At 41.5% G+C, this 19816-nt stretch overlaps 1 protein-coding gene and 1 long non-coding RNA gene across 3 annotated transcripts; one reads left to right on the top strand and one right to left on the bottom strand.

Moving 5' to 3' along the window:
• Positions 1-1028: 1028 nt before the first annotated feature.
• Positions 1029-14202, bottom strand: vgll2b (vestigial-like family member 2b). 2 transcript variants are annotated; one of them, XM_058090521.1, is made up of 4 exons: positions 13948-14202; positions 10279-10657; positions 5084-5533; positions 1029-1783 (listed from the first exon to the last, which is right to left on the bottom strand). In XM_058090521.1, exons 1-4 carry the CDS (start codon positions 14032-14034, stop codon positions 1740-1742), a joined length of 960 nt encoding a protein of 319 aa, XP_057946504.1. In that variant the 5' UTR covers positions 14035-14202; the 3' UTR covers positions 1029-1739. The 2 variants fall into 2 exon arrangements, with proteins under 2 accessions (XP_057946504.1, XP_057946503.1); XM_058090520.1 differs by lacking the exon at positions 1029-1783 and having other exon boundaries at positions 4912-5533.
• Positions 10280-11430, top strand: LOC131140741 (uncharacterized). Its single transcript, XR_009132456.1, has 3 exons — positions 10280-10629; positions 10924-11183; positions 11304-11430. It is a non-coding gene; the product is annotated as an uncharacterized LOC131140741 (long non-coding RNA).
• Positions 14203-19816: the final 5614 nt, after the last annotated feature.

Raw genomic sequence — 19816 nt, 5'->3', positions numbered from 1 at the left:
CGATAGCCTTAGGTGCCGTAGAAAGCCAGTACACCCCTCTTGCCATTGAAGTACTTGCTTCATAAGTACAACTTCTGATACTCTACTTCCTCTATGTGCTGGCAACGGCCAAGAAATTTCCCCCCAAAGTGTGAAGCTCAGTCATGTGGTAACATGTACGCCGGGATGCAAGTCCCACTTTATATTTGTATTTTCAATCATTTTGGCAATTTTTTTTTTATTGAAAATGCTGAATTTACAGTAGTATTAACCAAATAATAAAACAAAATAATAGACTGTTCAACCATGAAACAGATAATTTATTTGTTTATTTTCTAATCCTCATTAGGGTTGGGGGGCATATTTAAGCTAACTTAACCCCCACCCCCCCACCCCACCCCCAATTAAGCATTTTCAAGGGTGCACGGTGAATGAGTGGTTAGCGCTCAGCTAGGAGACCCAAGTTCGATTCCACCCATCTCAGTGTGGAGTTTGCATGTTCTCCCCGTGCATGCGTGGGTTTTCTCCGTGTACTCCGGTTTCCTCCCACATTCCAAAAACATGTTAGGTTGAGAAGAGTGTGACCAATCACAGTGGAGTGGGTGTGGCCGGAGGCGGGCCGTGGGTTGAATAAATTAAAACAAACCGTTTTGGAAAGTCAAGGAAATACAGCTGGAATAGGTGCAGATGTAGAAAGCTTTCTGTGTGGGTTATTGTGTGTAGCTGCTCTATGGGAGTCCACAACTCAGTAAAAAGGACGGAAAAATTAGCATAATAAGTCCCCTTTAAAATATTAATTAGTAAATAAATATATATATATTAGATATATTAGATTATTATTATATTAAAAATAAATTAGTGTGGTCCTTGGAAGACTGGCCCCTGACATAAAGTACCAGTCAAAAGTTTGGACATGCCCAGCCATTGACTAACATGAGAAAGTGTCTGAATTTTTTGTGTGGTGCGCATCTTCATATTTAATACCTTTTGAGGAAGTCTGGAATTTTACCCTCAAAAAAATATTTATTGATATCACAATCTTTCCAGACAACAAAATAAATCAAGAAACAAAAATGGCACACACAAAAAGTAAGTCGTGATACAAAATAGCTTTAAAGATGGATAACTATAAGCCAAAAATGCAAAGAACACAACTGACAAGAATGAGCAAAAAAATACAATTAAAAATTATTATTTTTCCAATTAGGCTCGTCTTTCTTTTTTCTTTTTTCTTTTTGGAAAAATACAATAAAAGCATCCACAATCATTGCAGAAGCACTGGCCTATAAACCAAACCATTCAAAAGAAGGAACACCAATAAATAGAAACACTTTATTCCAGAGAGCAAATTAATATAGTCACAAAGTCCATACGTATTGGTGGATGATGACAGCCACAGTATAGCAAACAAAAGACATGAAATGCAGATAACCAGGCACATTGGAGTGACTCCCCCTAGGTCCATCCCTTCATCAGCAAAAGTCTTTCCAGGTCCAACATGGGTCTGCCCGGGGAGAGGGGCATGGCTAGCCGGTCCAGATTATGTGTTATCTCCATGGTGCACTCACATCCACCTGGAGCTGTATCCTGTCAAGTGTGAAGCCAAGAGGAGGGGGGGTGTATGGATGCAGATGTATGCTGCTGCTGCTGGTGCTGGGGAGGGGGATTGGGATAAAGGGGACACGCGTCTTCAATAGCGGAGCGGGTCCAAGGACTAATTGGCTGTGGTAAATGGCTGGTCAATGTGACTGAGGGCCTTGTTAGAACCAGTACAGCTCTTTGCCTTTCTTGTGCTGCTGGAGGCCTGACAGAATAGAGAGAGCGATGATTAGGAGCATGTCGGACAACAACGGAGCGCACGTTGTCATGGAGCCTGCTTGGGGCCGAACATTTTGTTGAAGAAGGCTAATGTGATGATTAGAAGGTGTTTGTGCTGGTGTCCACAATGGTGGGTGGTTGAGGGTGTTCACAATGGCCGCAAATGTATGCGTGTCTCAATGTGTTACAAAGACTGACGCTCATGACCTGTGCTCTCCAAATTTTTACATTTCTTTTTTAAAACATTGCATAAAAATTACATTAAAAATCACATGTATTTAGGATCAAAATTGCTTTTCCATTTTTGTGCAATATTTTTATATATTTAATATGTTTATATATTTTCCATCCATCCATTTTCTATAACGCTTCTATATATTATATTCATTCATTCATTCATTCATTCATTCATTCATTTTCTACCGCTTTTTCCTCACGAGGGTCGCGGGGGATGCTGGAGCCTATCCCAGCTGTCTATGGGCGAGAGGCGGGGTACACCCTGGACTGGTCATATATTATATTTTATTTCTATATTCCTCTCTTTGCAGATAGTTGAGACCTTCTAAATCAGGGGTGTCCAAAGAGCATTGTTATTAATTTGTTCCAAAATATCAATTTTTCCCAAGATACGATACACCCATCCCTTACCACTTTGCAGTTCGAATTGTGTGGTTTCACTATCACTATTTTCCGGAATAAATTCATTAATAAGTTAAAGTTTCATGGCTGACTTGGGCCCCTTTTTTAAAAAAGTGAACATTTAACCAAATTTTATATGTTCTTGGTCTAAATTAACCATTTTTAAGCATAACAATGGCTAAATGGATAAAAATACAAATGTAAGACATTACATTACAGAAGGTGCATTCAAAGACATGATATGTAGCATTCTACACTGGTGATGTTATGGTACATTGATCGGACAGTAGCCACTGCAGGTAGTACAATGTCCAGGAAAAAAAAGGCATTGGGAATTTTCCCAATACTAAAGTGTAAGTCTATGTTATGTCTTATTTTTGTATAATATGCCTTATTTTCTGTTTTAGGTTTACTATTTTTACGTCATAAAAGTACAAATGTATGGTGTCATTGTATGCCAGGAGGGCTCTACTCGTGCCTTAAACAGTTTTCTATGCTCTAACTAGAAAATATGCTATTAATAAATGTGGAATCCGACTTTGCGGAAATTCACTTAACAGCGATATATTGAACGGTGGAGTTTGCATGTTCTCCCCGTGCATGCGTGGGTTTTCTCCGGGTACTCCGGTTTCCTCCGACGTTCCAAAAACATGCTAGGTTAATTGGCCACTCCAAATTGTCCATAGGTATGAATGTGAGTGTGAATGGTTGTTTGTCTATATGTGCCCTGTGATTGGCTGGCGATCAGTCCAGGGTGTACCCCGCCTCTTGCCCGAAGACAGCTGGGATAGGCTCCAGCACCCCCCGCGACCCTTGTGAGGAAAAAGCGGTAGAAAATGAATGAATATTGAACGGTGGTGCTGACTGCTATCATAATTAGAGCCCTCCGTACATGAAATAACACCCCTATAGTCACCATTGCACTCGTATTGCCTGATATCATAGCTATACCAAGAGAAAATAAGCTGCCTCAGACAATAAAATATAATATAGATTCACACTCAGCATTGGGAGGGTTTGTTTTTCACTTCCTGTTCTGTGCAGTATTTCCTGTGGTGATATTGTCTCATCAATTACCCTTAGAAGCATTATTATTGTGTTCATATTATTTTGCTCATATGTGTTGCTGTAAATGTGTTGTAAATATAAATGTAAATGTGTTCCAGTGCTAGTGGGTTCTGAGCTGATTTTAGTTTTAGAGATTATTGGGACTGTTGTGAGATAATTCAAGCCTGCAATGAAAGCCTTTTGTTCTGGTGAGTCTGGTGCCTCAGCGACCTGTAACAGTAACATTGACCGAGTGACCAGAGTCGGATACTATATATCATTACAGCATCTTTGAATGTGTCTTATATGCGCATTATTTCTATTTTAGTTCATGAATATGCTTACTTTAGGTCAGCATCCGTTGCTTAGATATGCATATTTGGGGCTAATAATCCGCCTTATTCAACCACAAATCAAGGAGGAATTCAAAGTGGCATGGGATTACTGTAATGTAAATCCAATTCATACATTCCAGACATTCAAAAATATTAATAAAAATTACATTTTACAAAGAATAATTATAGTTTTACATGCTGAAAACAATGTGAAATAATAATAAATGACAAATGGATGGACATTATTGTTGCTGCTCACATCCTATGCATTCTAGTGAGATAGAATTCAATAGTGTTTTTTTCACCTTCTTTATCTAATTGCTGGCACTTGCAATTTTCTTTGGCCCGCTAACAGGTGATTAAGCAGTCACATTCATTTATTCATTTTCTACCGCTTTTTCCTCACAAGGGTCGCGGTGGTGCTGGAGCCTATCCCAGCTGTCTTTGGGCGAGAGGCGGGGTACACCCTAGACTGGTCGCCAGCCAATCACAGGGCACATACAGACAAACAACCATTCACACTCACATTCATACCTATGGACAATTTGGAGTGGCCAATTAACCTAGCATGTTTTTGGAATGTGGGAGGAAACCGGAGTACCCGGAGAAAACCCACACATGCACGGGGAGAACATGCAAACTCCACACAGAGATGGCCGAGGGTGGAATTGAACCCTGGTCTCCTAGCTGTGAGGTCTGCACGCTAACCACAAGACAACCGTGCCGCCCAGTCACACTCAATTAAAAAAAAAAACTTAATTTTGCCTAAGGATGCAGTACAGAAGGATACAGAATGTAAACCAAGAAAATGTACTAAAACCAAGGAAGAATTTTCAACAACGAAAACTGAGGTTGTTCCTAGAAAGCATTAAAACCTCTACAATCGGAATGCTGCATCATGTGACCAGACATTTATACTCCTTTGGCTTTTTCAAAATAGCATGAATTCCGAGATATTTCCACAACCCACAGTCGGATAACTAGCTACGCAATGAGCATCCGGTGTGACGTATGAAATAATCACTGGACTGCAACAATTGCTTTCAACACAGCAAAATACTCCATGCCTCTGTGGAGCATCGGGGAGTACTTTTACCCCACACTGCGCCTGTTACATCTCCGAAAAGGTGGAAATTTGATGCTATTCTATATTAGTGTCGTTCTTACAAAAGAACGACATGGTGTTCAACAGTAGAGCTTCACGTTCATGTGAGGGATGACCCGACCCCTAAAGTAGGCTAGTAGAGGACCCATTGTGTCATTACCTGCATCCATGTTGAGGGCCAGCGTCTGTCCGACGTCCCCTGGTGGGAGCAGACCTGGCCAGGAAGCCGTGGGCTCCAGCTTGCTTACTTCATAGTGGCTGGGCAAGGTCGGCAGGTGAGGCGCCCGCACGGTGGGCATGAGCAGGGGCCCGTAGTGTGGCTCCAAAGCTGAAGGGGAGTAAAGTTCATGGAGAGGCCTCGGGGGCCCGTAAGCCTGGGCCTGGGGGTATCCCCAACTCTCTGCTGGGTGAGGAGGATGGGCGTGAGGGTGAGCGTGTGAGTGAGGGTGGGCGTGCGGGTGCGGCAGTCCTGGGTGAAGTCCTGACGCGTAAGGATCCATGGTATACGAAGCTGCTCCTGTTTCGCAGTGGGAACGGCTTTGAGGCGAGGCGTAGTTACTGTCCCAGAAGGATGGAGGGAAGCTTCGTCGGCTACTTGGTGAGGGGGCTTCTGTGGGAGGGTGGACAGTGGGATACTGGTTAACATCACCATACAATGGCTCTCTTTACTTATTTACTTATCTACATTCTTTATACTGTAGCCATGTCTTTTTCCAACTGACTCTGCTTCATTGATCATAACTCCTGCTTGCTAACTTAGGAACAAGCGGGTTACTGTGTCAGGACTGCATCTCTCCAGGTCACCAGTGTGTGAGAGCGTCAGGAAGAAAACCTCGCTTTGTCTAAGTTGTTGGGCGATCATCTCTTGGTTTGGAAGGGGATGGGAGTAAAATTTACTCATCTAATTTATGACACCAGCAGACTCGGAATTTGTCAGGTCCTTGTTTTTTACGATACCAGCTCATCAAAATGTCTGAGCCGCTCTTCCTCATCTCTCGACTATGTAGTCTGTTGTAGACTGTGATACCTGCTAATGCAAGTACACAGTACTTAAAAGTCATTTAGAAGATCGTAAACAAGTTTTGTATGCCATAACTTTTAAAATATTCCACCCCTCCATCCATCCATCCATCTTCTATGCCGCTTATCCTCATTAGGGTCCTCATTAGGGGTAGGCTGGAGCCTATCCCAGCTGTCTTTGGGCGAGAGACAGGGTACACTCTGGACAGATTGTCAGCCAATCACAGGGCACATATAGACAAACAACCATTCACACTCACATTCATACCTATGGACAATTTGGAGTCACCAATTAACCTAGCATGTTTTTGGAATGTGGGAGGAAACCGGAGTACCCGGAGAAAACCCACGCATGCACGGGGAGAACATGCAAACTCCACACAGAGATGGCCGAGGGTGGAATTGAACCCTGGCCTCCTAGCTGTGAGGTCTGCATGCTAACCACTCGATCGCCGTGCAGCCCTCATATCATTCATTCATTCATTTTCTACCGCTTTTTCCTCACAAGGGTCGCGGGGGGTGCTGGAGCCTATCCCAGCTGTCTTCTGGCGAAAGGCGGAGTACACCCTGGACTGGTCACCAGCCAATCACAGGGCACATATAGACAAACAACCATTCACATGCAAACTCCACGCAGAGATGGCTGAGGGTGGAATTGAACCATGGTCTCCTAGCTGTGAGGTCTGCTGCCCTTTTTTAATATAATAATAATCTCATATATATATATATATATATATATATATATTAATTAATATTTTAAAGGGGACTTATTATGCTCATTTTTCATGCAAACTCCACACAGAGATGCCCAAGTAGAGATTCAAACCCAGGTCTTCCCAATCACCTGACTGTGTGTCCAACATGCTAAACACTTGTCCACCATACGGCCCCTCGAAAATATTCCCTTTATTAATATTGAATTCTTTGTCGGTATGGAACCAATTAACCACAATAAACGAGGGACTGTGGAGCCACCCACATCTGCTATGCACTATACCACCACCTACAGTACTGGAGTGGAACAACATTGCTTTTCCGACTTGTTCTATGCAATACCGCCAAATTCTTACATCGTAGAGTCTATGGTCGAATCCTAGAACCCGTTTGATCCCCATGCATCGGCTGCTGAGCTGAACGGGGTGTAAAAAGAGGAGCAAGTGCATGTTAAATAGTAGATGGGAGTTACATGACCGCAAAGCCCTCTTGCCCAGATATCTTCCCCATTGGATCATACCGTCACACAGTGCTAGCTCCGACAAGACACAAAAATAAACACAACCACATGTAACGGAGCGGGAGAGAGGGAGGTAAAGAGAGAGACCCTATATCCCTGAATGCTATATAAGGCAGACGCTGTGACCTACAGCCTTAAATCACTCTCTGTGGTGACATCTCTCACTCCCATGTCAACCTAGCCCTTGTGAAAGCCCCAAAACACACTCAACACTGAGCCTGTGCAAGCTCCGGCGGCCCCGCTTCTCTGTCTCCTGCACCCCCACCTGTTGTTTTCTCTGCACCCCACCCCACCAACCCTCTGCCATCCTCCACCTCCTCGCCCTTGACAGAATGTCAGCAGGCCATTATATGTTTTCAGGAGCAGACTTTTATATTTAGATATTCCGCTGAAAAAAGACACCATGGCGGCGGGTAGTGTCCGATCACATGGTGTGTATAAATCTGACGGCGGACCATTGTAGGGGGGCGACATCTTTGAAGGAGGATACGCCAGGAAGCGAGGCTGCGCGCTTACAGCCATGTACAAACATAGCATCTGTTGTGAGGCAGGATGTGCGTTGTGCTTGAAATGAAGACGTGCAATAGTCAGATCACAAAGAATGCAGGGAAGACTACAACGGCAAGATGACCAGCAAGTAGTTCAATATTTTACCATCATTTTAGACCAGGGGTCTCAAACTCAATTTACTTGGGGGCCACTGGAGCTCGGGTCTAGGTGAGACTGGGCCGCATCAGGTTTTCCAAAAAAAAACAACGCATTTATTAAAAACAAAAAAAATGTTAAAACTTCGTTTTGGTTCCAATTTTCTACAAGAAAAGCTCTGATAAAACATTCCACTGTTCTCAAATATCTTACTTTTTATTTTTCTACACAAAATAAGAGGAAAAATAAATAAACAAATCAAGAATAAAGAAAATCAATCAATCAGTAATAAATAAATAAATATAATAATAATAATAAAACGGCAAATAATAAAAACTTAAGAAACCACATATAGTTGGTGGGTAGACAAATAATTTTTTTCAGATTAAAATGAACAAAGCATTATTAGAGCCCTGTAGACATGACAAAACAGACTATATTCACATTTATACTCTTTTTATTTACAACATATTGCGCAACTGCAGGGTCTTGAGACACATGCTAACTCGCAAACTAGAGAGCTAGCGACCTAAAGGTAGCCTTCAAGTTATTTCCTTTAAACTTAGCCAAAAACTTACCACTTCCACACGGATAGGGAGGATAACTATTAACAGTTATTTAACCTTTAACATGAACATTTATCAAACGTAATAATTTTTTCTGGGTACATGATACCATACAGAATCCATATCAAACTTGCGCACTAACATTAAACTTTCATATCAAGGCGGGGGCCTCAAACAAGTGTCCTGCGGGCCACATTTGACCCACGGGCCGCATGTTTGAGACCCCTTTTTTGGACGGTTTTAGGATGCTTGAAATGGGATGTCAAAGTTCAAGGGTTAGGGTATTTTATCACAAACCATGTTGTGTTGTTTTGTGATGCCGCCATAAAAGTGTGATGGTAACCATAGAACATCTATTGTGTCATCATACTAGCATAGCAACAAATCCAGTAATATACTTGCTTCTGTCCTGGCTGTGAAAGTATAATTTGGCTCAAGTGACAATAAATCAAACAACTACAAAGGAAAATAGAAAAGAATCGCAAAGTCAGCTGTTTAATCCTTCATTTAGATTCTTTTTATACTTTATGACAGTGTTTTATGATGGCCACAGTTTGACACCGGATCAGATTATTCCCGACGGGATCAAAATTGTTTAAATAGTTTGGAGCCAGTCAGAGGTTAAGCAGTGTTCAAATTACAAACATTTCTGAAATGCACCTTTCGACCCAAAGTCAATGAAGTCCTGCGGGCTGGCCCTAGTGACCTTCGACCCCATATGCCCTGGCCTCTTTCCAGAGACAACCGTTGCAAAAAGCTGCCATGTCACCCCACCTGTTTGATGCTCTGTGTGGCCCAAGAGATGCCCCACAGGCAACTCTGTCACCTGTACGCACGTAAATGAATGAATGTTGTGACATAGCTACTTACCCTAACCTTTTCTGAGCTGTGCTTCTTAGTTTTACTGCTATGAAACATTCACATAGTCTAAGGCAGGGGTCTCAAACTCAATTTACTTGGGGGCCACTGGAGCTCGGGTCTGGGTGAGACTGGGCCGCATCAGGTTTTCCAAAAAAAAAAAAGAAGCATTTATTAAAAACAAAATAAATTTAAAAACTTTGCTTTGGTTCCAATTTTCTACAAGAAAAGCTCTGATAAAACATTCCACTTAAAATTAACAAAGCATACTATAGTCACATTTATACTCTTTTTATTTACAACATATTGCGCAACTGCAGGGTCTTGAGACACATGCTAACTCGCAAACTAGAGAGCTAGCGACCTAAACGGTAGCCTTCAAGTTATTTCCTTTAAACTTAAATAGCCAAAAACGTACCACTTCCACATGGATAGGGAGGATAACTATTAACAGTTATTTAACCTTTAACATGAACATTAATCAAACGTAATCATTTTTTCTGGGTACATGATACCATACAGCATCCATATCAAACTTGCGCGGGCCGCACTAACATTAAACTTTCATATCAAGGCGGGGGCCTCAAACTAGTGTCCTGCGGGCCACATTTGGCCCGCGGGCCGTGTGTCTGAGACCCCTGGTCTAAGGACTCTTGCGTAGTGTAATGTGAAGAGCTGTATCAAAAAATATCTACATGTTACTGTGTAGACCTCACAGCTGGGAGACCAGGGTTCAACTCCACCCTCGGGCATCTCTGTGTGGAGTTTGCATGTTCTCCCCGTGCATGCGTGGGTTTTCTCCGGGTACTCCGGTTTCCTCCCACATTCCAAAAATATTTTAGGTTAATTAGCGACTCCAAATTGTCCATAAATATGGATGTGAGTGTGAATGGTTGGCGACCAGTCCAGGGTGTACCCAAAGACAGCTGGGATAGGCTCCAGCACCCTCCGCGACCCTCGTGAGGAATAGCGGTAGAAAATGAATGAATGAATGTTACTGTGTATACTTAAGCAAATGCCTGTGATATTTACCTGTGGTACCTGCAGTTTGCTGCTCCGAAGCCCGCCGCTTGCTTTCCCCATCCATGTAGGAGCTGAGTGCCCTAGAGAAGTGCTCGTCTACCACAGTGCTGATGTCCCCCTGGTAGTAGGTGAAGAGGACGCAGCGGGATGTCAGGTACTCGGCCTCGGGGCCCTCCTGCTTGTCCTTGGGACCACCCTCGTCTGGCCGTGGAGCTGCCGATGTGTAGGAGGATGAAGACGAGGAGGAAGAGGAGGAGGAAGCCGACGAAGAGGATGAGGTTGTGGATCCGCCAACGGTGCCCTGGCCCCCGGACATCCCTTCTGGACCCCTAGGAGTGTCCATAAAGTCCCGACACAGAGGTGAGGTGCTGGTTACACTGGTGGGAGCCTGTCAAGTGGGGGGAGGTTATCATGAGATGTACTGTATATTGTAGTTAGATACTAACCGAACATTTTCAGCATGTACATTGACTCTTAAGTGTGTGAAGATATGCTAATACCATGCTCTATTATATTATATACCTTATTATAGGTAAATCGTTATATTTGTCACACTTAAATGTTTCAAAACATCAAACTAATTTAAATAATAGTCAATGATAACACAACTGAACATAAAATGCTGTTTTTAAATGTCATGTTTTTTCACTTCAGTTATGTGACATAACCGAGATGAATTGAGATCTATCGGTGTGGAAAAGCTTATAAGCAATTTCTAAAGCTTTGGGACTCCAACAAACCACAGTGAGAGCCATTATCCACACATGGCGAAAACAGGGAACAATGGTGAATCTTCCCAGGAGTGGCCGGCCAACCAAATTAACCCCAAGAGCGCAACAACGATCCTCCGAGAGGTCACAAAAGGTCCCACAACAACATCCAAAGAACTGCAGGACTCACTTGCCTCAATTTAGGTCAGTGTTCATGACCACCATAAGAAAGAAAATGGCAAAAATGGCCTGGATGACCAGAAATCCAAGACCAAAAACAATGTGGAACAAAAACAACATTAAGGCTCGTCTCCTCTTTGCCAGAAAACATCCTGATGATCCCCAAGACCTTGGGAAAATACTCTGTGGTCTGACGAGACAAAAGGGGTGTCTCAACTACCACCGAGGTCCATATACTAAAAAATGAAAGGATGCAACGGTCACTTACAAAGTAGGTATGCCAAGAATGTAAATACTATATTTTTCAAGAAAAAAAGCCAATTATTACTATCAACTTTGCTTTTTCCCCCATTTTGCTTTTTTCCCTTTTTTTCAAATATTTATTTTTGATATTAAGTTCATTTGATATTGAAATTACTTTATTCCAACAGTATTTTGACTTTATTCTCATAATATTTTTTCCCTCAACCTCATTTTCCAAATATTACAGCTTTATTTTTTGGGGGGGGGTTTCTCATAATATTCCAACTTTTAAAAAAATAACAACTAAAATTACATTACTTTTCCCCATAATATGTTTTTGGTGAAATTGCCACATTTTTCTCATAATATTTAGATTTTTTTACTTGTCACATTCAGCTGTTTTTTCAGTTTTGCTGTTTTCCATCAATTTATTTTATTTTAAGTATTTATATTTAAGTTTTCTTCATATAATATTTTGACATTTTCCCCAAATAACAACTTTTTTTATTCAGTTTCTCATAACATTACGACTTTAAAAGAATAATGTATATTTTCTTTATTATTTCAACTTCATGAAACTAAATTAACATTATTTTATTATTATACATTATTATTACAACTTTTTTGTTTTTTTTGTTTTTTAGTTTTCTTGCAGAGTATACATTATATTTGGATATATCGAGAGATATGTGAAGCTATATGTCGATAACTCAACAAATATATATATAACATTTTACAGTACTGTATATGTCACATGTGTCAAACTCCCCAGAGCCAGATGTTGGCCACCACATCATTGTATGTGTCCGTCTGAAGCCTGGGAATAATCTGTGTCAATATCACATTTCAGCTTTTTCCTTCTAAATGTATTTGCTCTTTCATTGTGACAAATGAAAAAGTTTACTACTTTCAATACTGCAAAAACTTTCTCACTTCACTTTTCATTCCAAAACAAATTATCCATCTATGTGTTAGTAAAAACATAATAACCAACTGAATGGGCAATGGTGTAATAATATCATGAGGTCCTGGCCCTCAATGAAAATGCGTTTGCCAACTATTATGGTACTATGGTATATGTAGATAGAAGTAGATGACTGTACTATACATTGATAGCGAGCTAAGTATCTACAGTATATGCACTGTAAATAGTGAGACATTATGCAAATTTCCCCAATAAGGGATGAATAAAGGCATATCTTATCTTATCTTCAAACTGTACAGTATATATAGGCTATATGTAGATAACTCTCTCTCTCTTTACTATATATGTGGGTGTGTGCGTGTGTGTGTGTGTGCATATATATATATGTATATATATAGTGCATGATATAAAATAAACAGTGTATATTGCCCCCGTTCATACATACTGTATATAGTATATATGTATAGAGGTCGTAATATATAGCTAGGTAGCTAAAAGGTATAAATATATACTGTAGATATATTGTTAAAGCAACAATAAAATATGTTCTTCTTTATATGCACATTTCAGTGCTTTGGGTTATTGTATGGCTTATTAAATGATTAAATTACCGTATTTTCCGCACTATACGGCGCACCGTGTTATAAGGCGCACCTTCAATGAATTATATATTTTAAAACTTTTTCCATACATAAGGCGCACCGCATTATAAGGCGCTACAGTAGAGGCTGTAGTTACGTTATGCAACCATTAGATGGTGCCGCGCTAAAGGGAATGTCAACAAAACAGTCAGATAGGTCAGTCAAACTTTATTAATAGATATCAAACAAGCTTTCCACAGCTCCATTCACTCCCAAAATGAATAAACAGCTGTTTTATTATTTTCTCTGAGGTAAAGCATTTTCGTGACACATTTTTGACATCTTTGAACAACAGCAAGGCATAACATTTTACTTTTCCTCCATTTAGTCAACACGCAAAAAACCGTCTGATACTGTTACGGTAAATTAAACGTTAGCGCAATCGCAATATAGTGACACGGAAACTTTGTTTAGTCTTCTTTACTTGGCGCAGCTCATCCTCATGCTTCCTCCACTTCCGCACCATCGATTCATTCATGTTAAACTCTCTTGCTGCTGCTCTATTTCCGTGTTCTACTGCGTGACTGATCGCCTTGAGTTTAAACTCTGCGTTGTAAGCGTGTCTCTTAATAGGAGCCATTTCAGGGTCTTTATACAAACGCACAAATGAAAGTGAATCGTTGTTTAATATTTCCCAGTATGCACAGCGCACTTCTTCTTCTACGGGAAAAATGGAGTCGGTGGCTGCTTACCGTAAGTTGCGAGACCTGTCGCGGCTCAATATTGATCCATATATAAGGCGCACCGGATTATAAGGCGCATAGTCAGCTTTTTAAAACAAAATCAGATTTTAGGTGCGCCTTATAGTGCGGAAAATACGGTACTATTAAATCCATAGTTTCTTTTACCATTGCCATTTGCAAGTGCACATTAATGAATTAAATAGGTTTTTCCTCAACTTACAATGCAGGAGAGTAAATGTCATACAGTATGATAATAAATGACATGCATTAATATCAGCTATATGATGAGAGCCTACCTGTAGACTGTTGATGAAAGCAGGAGCGCTGGCAGAGTAAGACGAGTAATGTCCATAGGCTGGGTACATAACATCCAAACAGCTCATGGTAAATGAGCGCTTCTTCACTCTTCTGCTGAATCAGACTTTCCCCAGCGATGAAGCACCAACATTACACTTTATGTGTGTTCTTTTAATGTGTGTGTGTGTGTGTACAGATGGTGTAATGCTACTCCTAACTACAACTAACTCAATAGACAGTAGTGGAGCAGAGGAGTGAAGCAGTCAGAATGGACGCTGAAGAAGGAGCGCACTTATGCCGCACAAGTGTGTGCGCAACTGTGTGTGTGCGCAACTGTGTGTGTGTGTGTGTGTGTGTGTGAGCACCACAACAGCTGCGGCAATGAGATGTGGAGGGTAAGTAGGACTGCCCTGTACATCTTTAGTGTTGACTCCTCCCACTTTTTTCCACACATTTGCTTGCATGTACGTACATATTAAAATTGTGCTGCATGACTGGTTGTTATGTAAAAATATATCACAATGGGCTTACGATACAGGCGATTAAAATGTTTTCACTTGCTAACCTGGTGCTATAATTCAAAACAAAAATAATACAACGTACTGTATAGCTCAAGTTAAATGAACGTGTTTTGAATTATTTAATATTAGGTAGCCCGTTTAAGTGCATGCATGCCATTCAACCGAAGTCAGGTAGAAGTAAGAGTAGCATATGTATTAAAAAAAAATAAAGGTATTACTGTAATTAATTATGTAATTTTTTATTATAGAGTTGCAATAAAATTATATGAATACAGTTGTTAGAATATTACACTGTAAACAACACAATGGGATTATCCATGCATTTTCTATAGGGCTTATCCTCATTAGGTCGCAGGGGTATGCTGGAGCCTATCCCAGCTGGCTTCGAGCCGGAGGCAGGTACACCCTGGACTGGTCACCAGCCAATCACAGACATTCATTCATTCATTTTCTGCCGCTTTTCCTCACGAGGGTCGCGGGGGTGCTGGAGCCTATCCCAGCTGTCATCGGGCAAGAGGCGGGGTACACCCTGGACTGGTGGCCAGCCAATCACAGGGCACATATAGACAAACAACCATTCACACTCACATTAATTGTCCATACCTATGGACAATTTGGAGTCGCCAATTAACCTAGCATGTTTTGGAACGGGGAGAACATGCAAACTCCACACAGAGATGACCGAGGGTGGAATTGAACTCGGGTCTCCTAGCTGTGTGGCCTGCAGGCTAACCACTCATCCATCGCGCAGCCCATAATTCAACTTTATTCTTGTAAAATGACTGCAGATTTTTCAGATTTTCTTCTTTTTTGATTGTATCTTTAGAATGCATAGCAGGCCACAAATGGCTCTGGGGCCGCACTTTGAACATTCCTGTTTTGCACTATACTATGGAATCCTGTAAGGGTTCAAAGTGTTGACAAAACAGAGATTGCAAACAATTGGCATAGCTCTCCTCCCCTCTGTCCACTTCTCGCCATATGCCAACAACAGACCTCAATAAGGTAAAAGTGATGTTAAATTTCTTGTGGGAAAAATTGCTTGGTTTTTCACATATGTCAGTTTTCTTTGGACCAAATTAATAACGAAAGCCAAGGTACCATTGTATTGTAATCATGTGTGAGCTAAAATCAGTGTGGGGTTGTTACACCTAATTCATTTCTGGGAACGAATCCAAATCATTTTGTCATGGTGGCTATGTCAAAGCTTGTGATGAATACCAGGGCGGTTTATTTGTCATTATCATATAAGACAACGATTACACGGAACAAGCCTTTTATTTCTTTCTGTGTACCGTGAAGACTTTGCGCTCGGTCCAAGCTGAAAGTGTATCCATGCCCTTAAAACAGCCATCGGTTGCCAAGTAAACCTTTGAGTCATCTGAAGTATTTAGTGTGTTCCCAGAATGACACGTAGGTGTCAACTATAGGTTGCATACACTGCTCATACCAACATGGAAGAGAAAGGGACCCTGCACAAATCTATGACAAATTATCAGCAGTGCAAACTGTTTTTTTTAATAATGCAAACAAGCATGGGCAAATATGTTTTTATATACCAATATCAACATTTTTTCACATACAGAATTAACATTAAAAGTGCTATGTTGTTAAGGACCGCATTAATAAATCGCAGCCTATCTCTCTTGTTTTAAGACTTTACAGATGCCCGCTGTTTGGACACGCCAGTCTTTTTGACAGGCACTTCAGAATGCCTTGGAGAACAGTGCAGAAAATTTGCAGAATTCCATGTACGAGTGTCAGATGAGGTGGAATGTCTCTGATGTATGCCAGTGGACAAGCTCCTTGGGAAGTTACATCGTCCCTCGGCGGCGTTCCCTGCATTGGAGAACATGACCAACATCTCGCTATGCCTGTGACACGCATTGTATGAATAGCTCGTGGGCGGATTGTCGCCATTGCTAAGGAAGTGAAACGTGCTCACAGACAAGAGCATGCAATCAAATCTTATTTTTGCTACACATCGGCCACCAAATGCACCGTGCCTTAGCGTGATGTGCAAAACAGGCGCCATATAAGTGCAGGGTAAGTCAGGGCATTGCACTGAAGTCAGGGGGAGTGATGCAATGCTAAAACGCTCAGTGTTGCTCCAACGTGATCAACAGCTGCAGCTGACGGAAGGCAGTGGAGACGCCACTAATAGTATTAATGGCAATGAGTGTATTACTCACTGTGTCTCTCGCTCCCACTTCCTGGCCTATCCCTTGTTAACAACGGCCCTCGTGTCTAGATGGTCACTCTTTCCACCTATGAGACACCCCAGGCTCTTCTGGGTTTTTGTTCATGCGGTGCTTGTTGGAAAAAGACCCCAAAACTAGAAAGAGCCCTTGAAGCACTGGCAAAACCAATGTTTGTCAGATCCTTCCAGGTTTGATGACTATAAGATGAATGGGTTGGAGCATTTATTGATACTGAGGAACTATTGGGACTCAAATGCCAAAACTCTGAAATTCTCCGGACATATGAACAGGGACATTGAGATTAGATGGATTAGATTAGAATGACAATCTATGATTTTTTTTAATTCTGGAGACAAGTGGTGATAGTTTTATTGTGACTTGAATGGGAAAAAAAACACTTTTACGACAAACAATGGATTTGATTTTACACTGATTTCCATGGAGACTGCACGAGTGGTTAGCACGCAGGCCACACAGCTAGGAGAAAAAAATCTTCAAGTGACGTATTTGCGTTTGCTGTGTGTCCATTTGTTAGCATGCTACAGGTGGATGTTGGGTTTAGATTGGGTTGCTAACTACGGAAACAAACAACATACAGCAACCTAAGTGATACCTCCCGCCTTGGTGGAGGTAATTATGTCATCTGGTACAATTGTCAGTGATCAAGAAAGGTACATGTTAAAAGTTTTTGCATGTGAAGAACACTATGTTCGAGAATCTTGGTGTGTGTGTGTGTGTGTCTACATTTACACCTATATGCTCAAAATAAACACAAAGTTACATCACTCCCTGTGACCCTGTTGGACATCTAGGCTCCGCCCCCTCTTAAAACAAATCTGACCAAGCGAACAATCCCATTGGCTTAGAAGTTGCACGCCAGCTGACACACTAATGGCAACCCGGTTTTATTTAGACCGCTATTCTCATTGCCACGCCACCATTAATAGTTTATACTAGACATACCGCAGTGTGTAAAATACAAAGCTGAACACATGCATGCTTCATAAGAATAAATAGAGAAGAATCCAAGCATAAAAATAAGATCAATGTAATCTGCAACTGGAAAGATGGGTTTGTAGAGAACATGAACATGAAACCAACAGCTATACCTCCTGAAACAACAAGGCCTTTATTAAGGTCTCAGTGTGGCTTATGTCTCAAGGGGGTCGGACCTTGGGATTCCACCGCTGTTTGTGTGTGTGTATATATGTCCAAGACAGAGATGTACAGCTGCCCCATTGCTCGGTTCCTCACAAACTGATCTCAGCTGTTCAAAATCATCTCCTGAGTGTCATCGGAAACACATACACACACACACACACACACACACACGGCCACCACATATGGACAGGTCCCCTCATGGTTCTACACAAATGTTAGTGATAAATCCTCTGTGATGTGCAACTGTGCAGTTATTTTCTTCCCAAGACAACTCCCTCATTGTTCACACTGACAATCGGGATCTTGGGAAGTCACTGGCTCCCGTAACTGTATATACAGTGGTGTGAAAAAGTGTTTACCCTGCGCCTGATTTTTTTTTTTTTGCACATGTGTCACACTTAATGTTTAAGATCATTTAACAAATGAACATTTTAGTCATTGACACACAACTGAACACAAAATGCTGTTTTTAAATGCAACTTTTTATAATCACAGGAGGAAAAAAAATCCAAACCTACATGCCCTCGTGTGAAAAAGTGATTGCCCCTTAAACCTAATAATTGGTTGGGCCACCCTTAGCAGCAACAACAGCAGTTGAGTCTCTTACAGCGCTGTGGAGGAACCTTTGGCCCACTCATCTTTGCAGAATTGTTGTCATTCAGCCACATTGGAGGCATTTTCAAGGTCACGCCACAGCATCCCAATTCAGGTTTCAGGTTCAGGTCAGTCATTTTGTTTTTCTTCAGCCATTCGGAGGTGGACTTGCTGGTGTGTTTTGGATCATTGTCCTACTGCAGAACCCAAGTTAGTTTCAGATTGAGGTCACCAACAGATGGCCAGATATTCTCCTTCAGGAAGTTTTGGTGGACAGCAGATTTCATGGTTTCATTTATCACAGCAAGTCTTCCAAGTCCCGAGGCAGCAAAACAGCCCCAGACCATCATACTACCACCACCATATTTCACTTTTTACTGTGATATTCATTTTCTGAAATGCGGCGGTATTTCAGGTTTATACCTGATGTATTCGGACACACGCCTTCCAAAAATTGTAACTTTTGTCGAGTCAGACCAAGATATTTTCTGGCAAAATCGAGATGAGCCATAATGTTTGTTTTCTTCAGCAGTGGTTTTAGTCTTGGAACTTTTTGCCCCATGTGTTTCTCATGGTGGAGTCATGAACACTGACATTAACTGAGGGAAGTGAGGTCTGAAGTTCTTTTTTGGATGTTGTTGTGGGGTCTTTTGTGACCTTTTAGATGAGTCGTCACTACACTCTTGAGGTCATTTTGTTTAGCCGGCCACTCATGGAAAGTTCGCCACTGTTCCATTTTTTTTTTACATTTGTGGATAATGTCTCTCCCTGTTGTTTGCTGGAGTCCTAAAGTTTTGGAAATGGCTTTATAACTGTTTAACCTTTTCCACACTGGTAGATCTCAATTACTTTCTTTCTTTTGCAGGGGGGGCAAAGAGAAGGAAATCACTTTTTTAAACAGGACCATGTCGGTTTGCGCATTTGGAAGTAAACCCTGAAAGAAGTTTGGGATGGCTCTGAACGCTCTCTGTTTCAGAGAGCTCACTGGCTCACTGTGACATCACAGTGAGCTGGGCTTCCTATTATGGGCATGCCTGGGCACAACCTGTACAAGCTGTTAGCTGTACAAGCTGAGTGGGACCAATCACAGTGGATTTGGGTTTGCCCGGAGGTGGGCCGTGGGTGGAATAAATAACAGCGGGAATAGGTGTAGATCCTGGAAGATCTCCAAAGCTTTCTGTGCAAGTTATAAAGGGTGTAGCTGCTCTATAGGAGCCCACATATCAGTACAAAGGGCTGAAAATGAGCATAATAGGTCCCCTTTAAGTGTGACAAACTTGCAAAAGACCGTTTTGGAAAACCAAGGAAATATAGCGGGAATAGGTGTAGACCCTGGAAGATCTCCAAAGCTTTCTGTGCAAGTTATAAAGGATGTAGCTGCTTTATAGGAG

This window comes from Doryrhamphus excisus, chromosome 13 (assembly GCF_030265055.1).
Source record: "Doryrhamphus excisus isolate RoL2022-K1 chromosome 13, RoL_Dexc_1.0, whole genome shotgun sequence".
Lineage (NCBI taxonomy): Eukaryota > Metazoa > Chordata > Actinopteri > Syngnathiformes > Syngnathidae > Doryrhamphus > Doryrhamphus excisus.
This window is presented reverse-complemented; position numbering and strand designations above follow the sequence as displayed.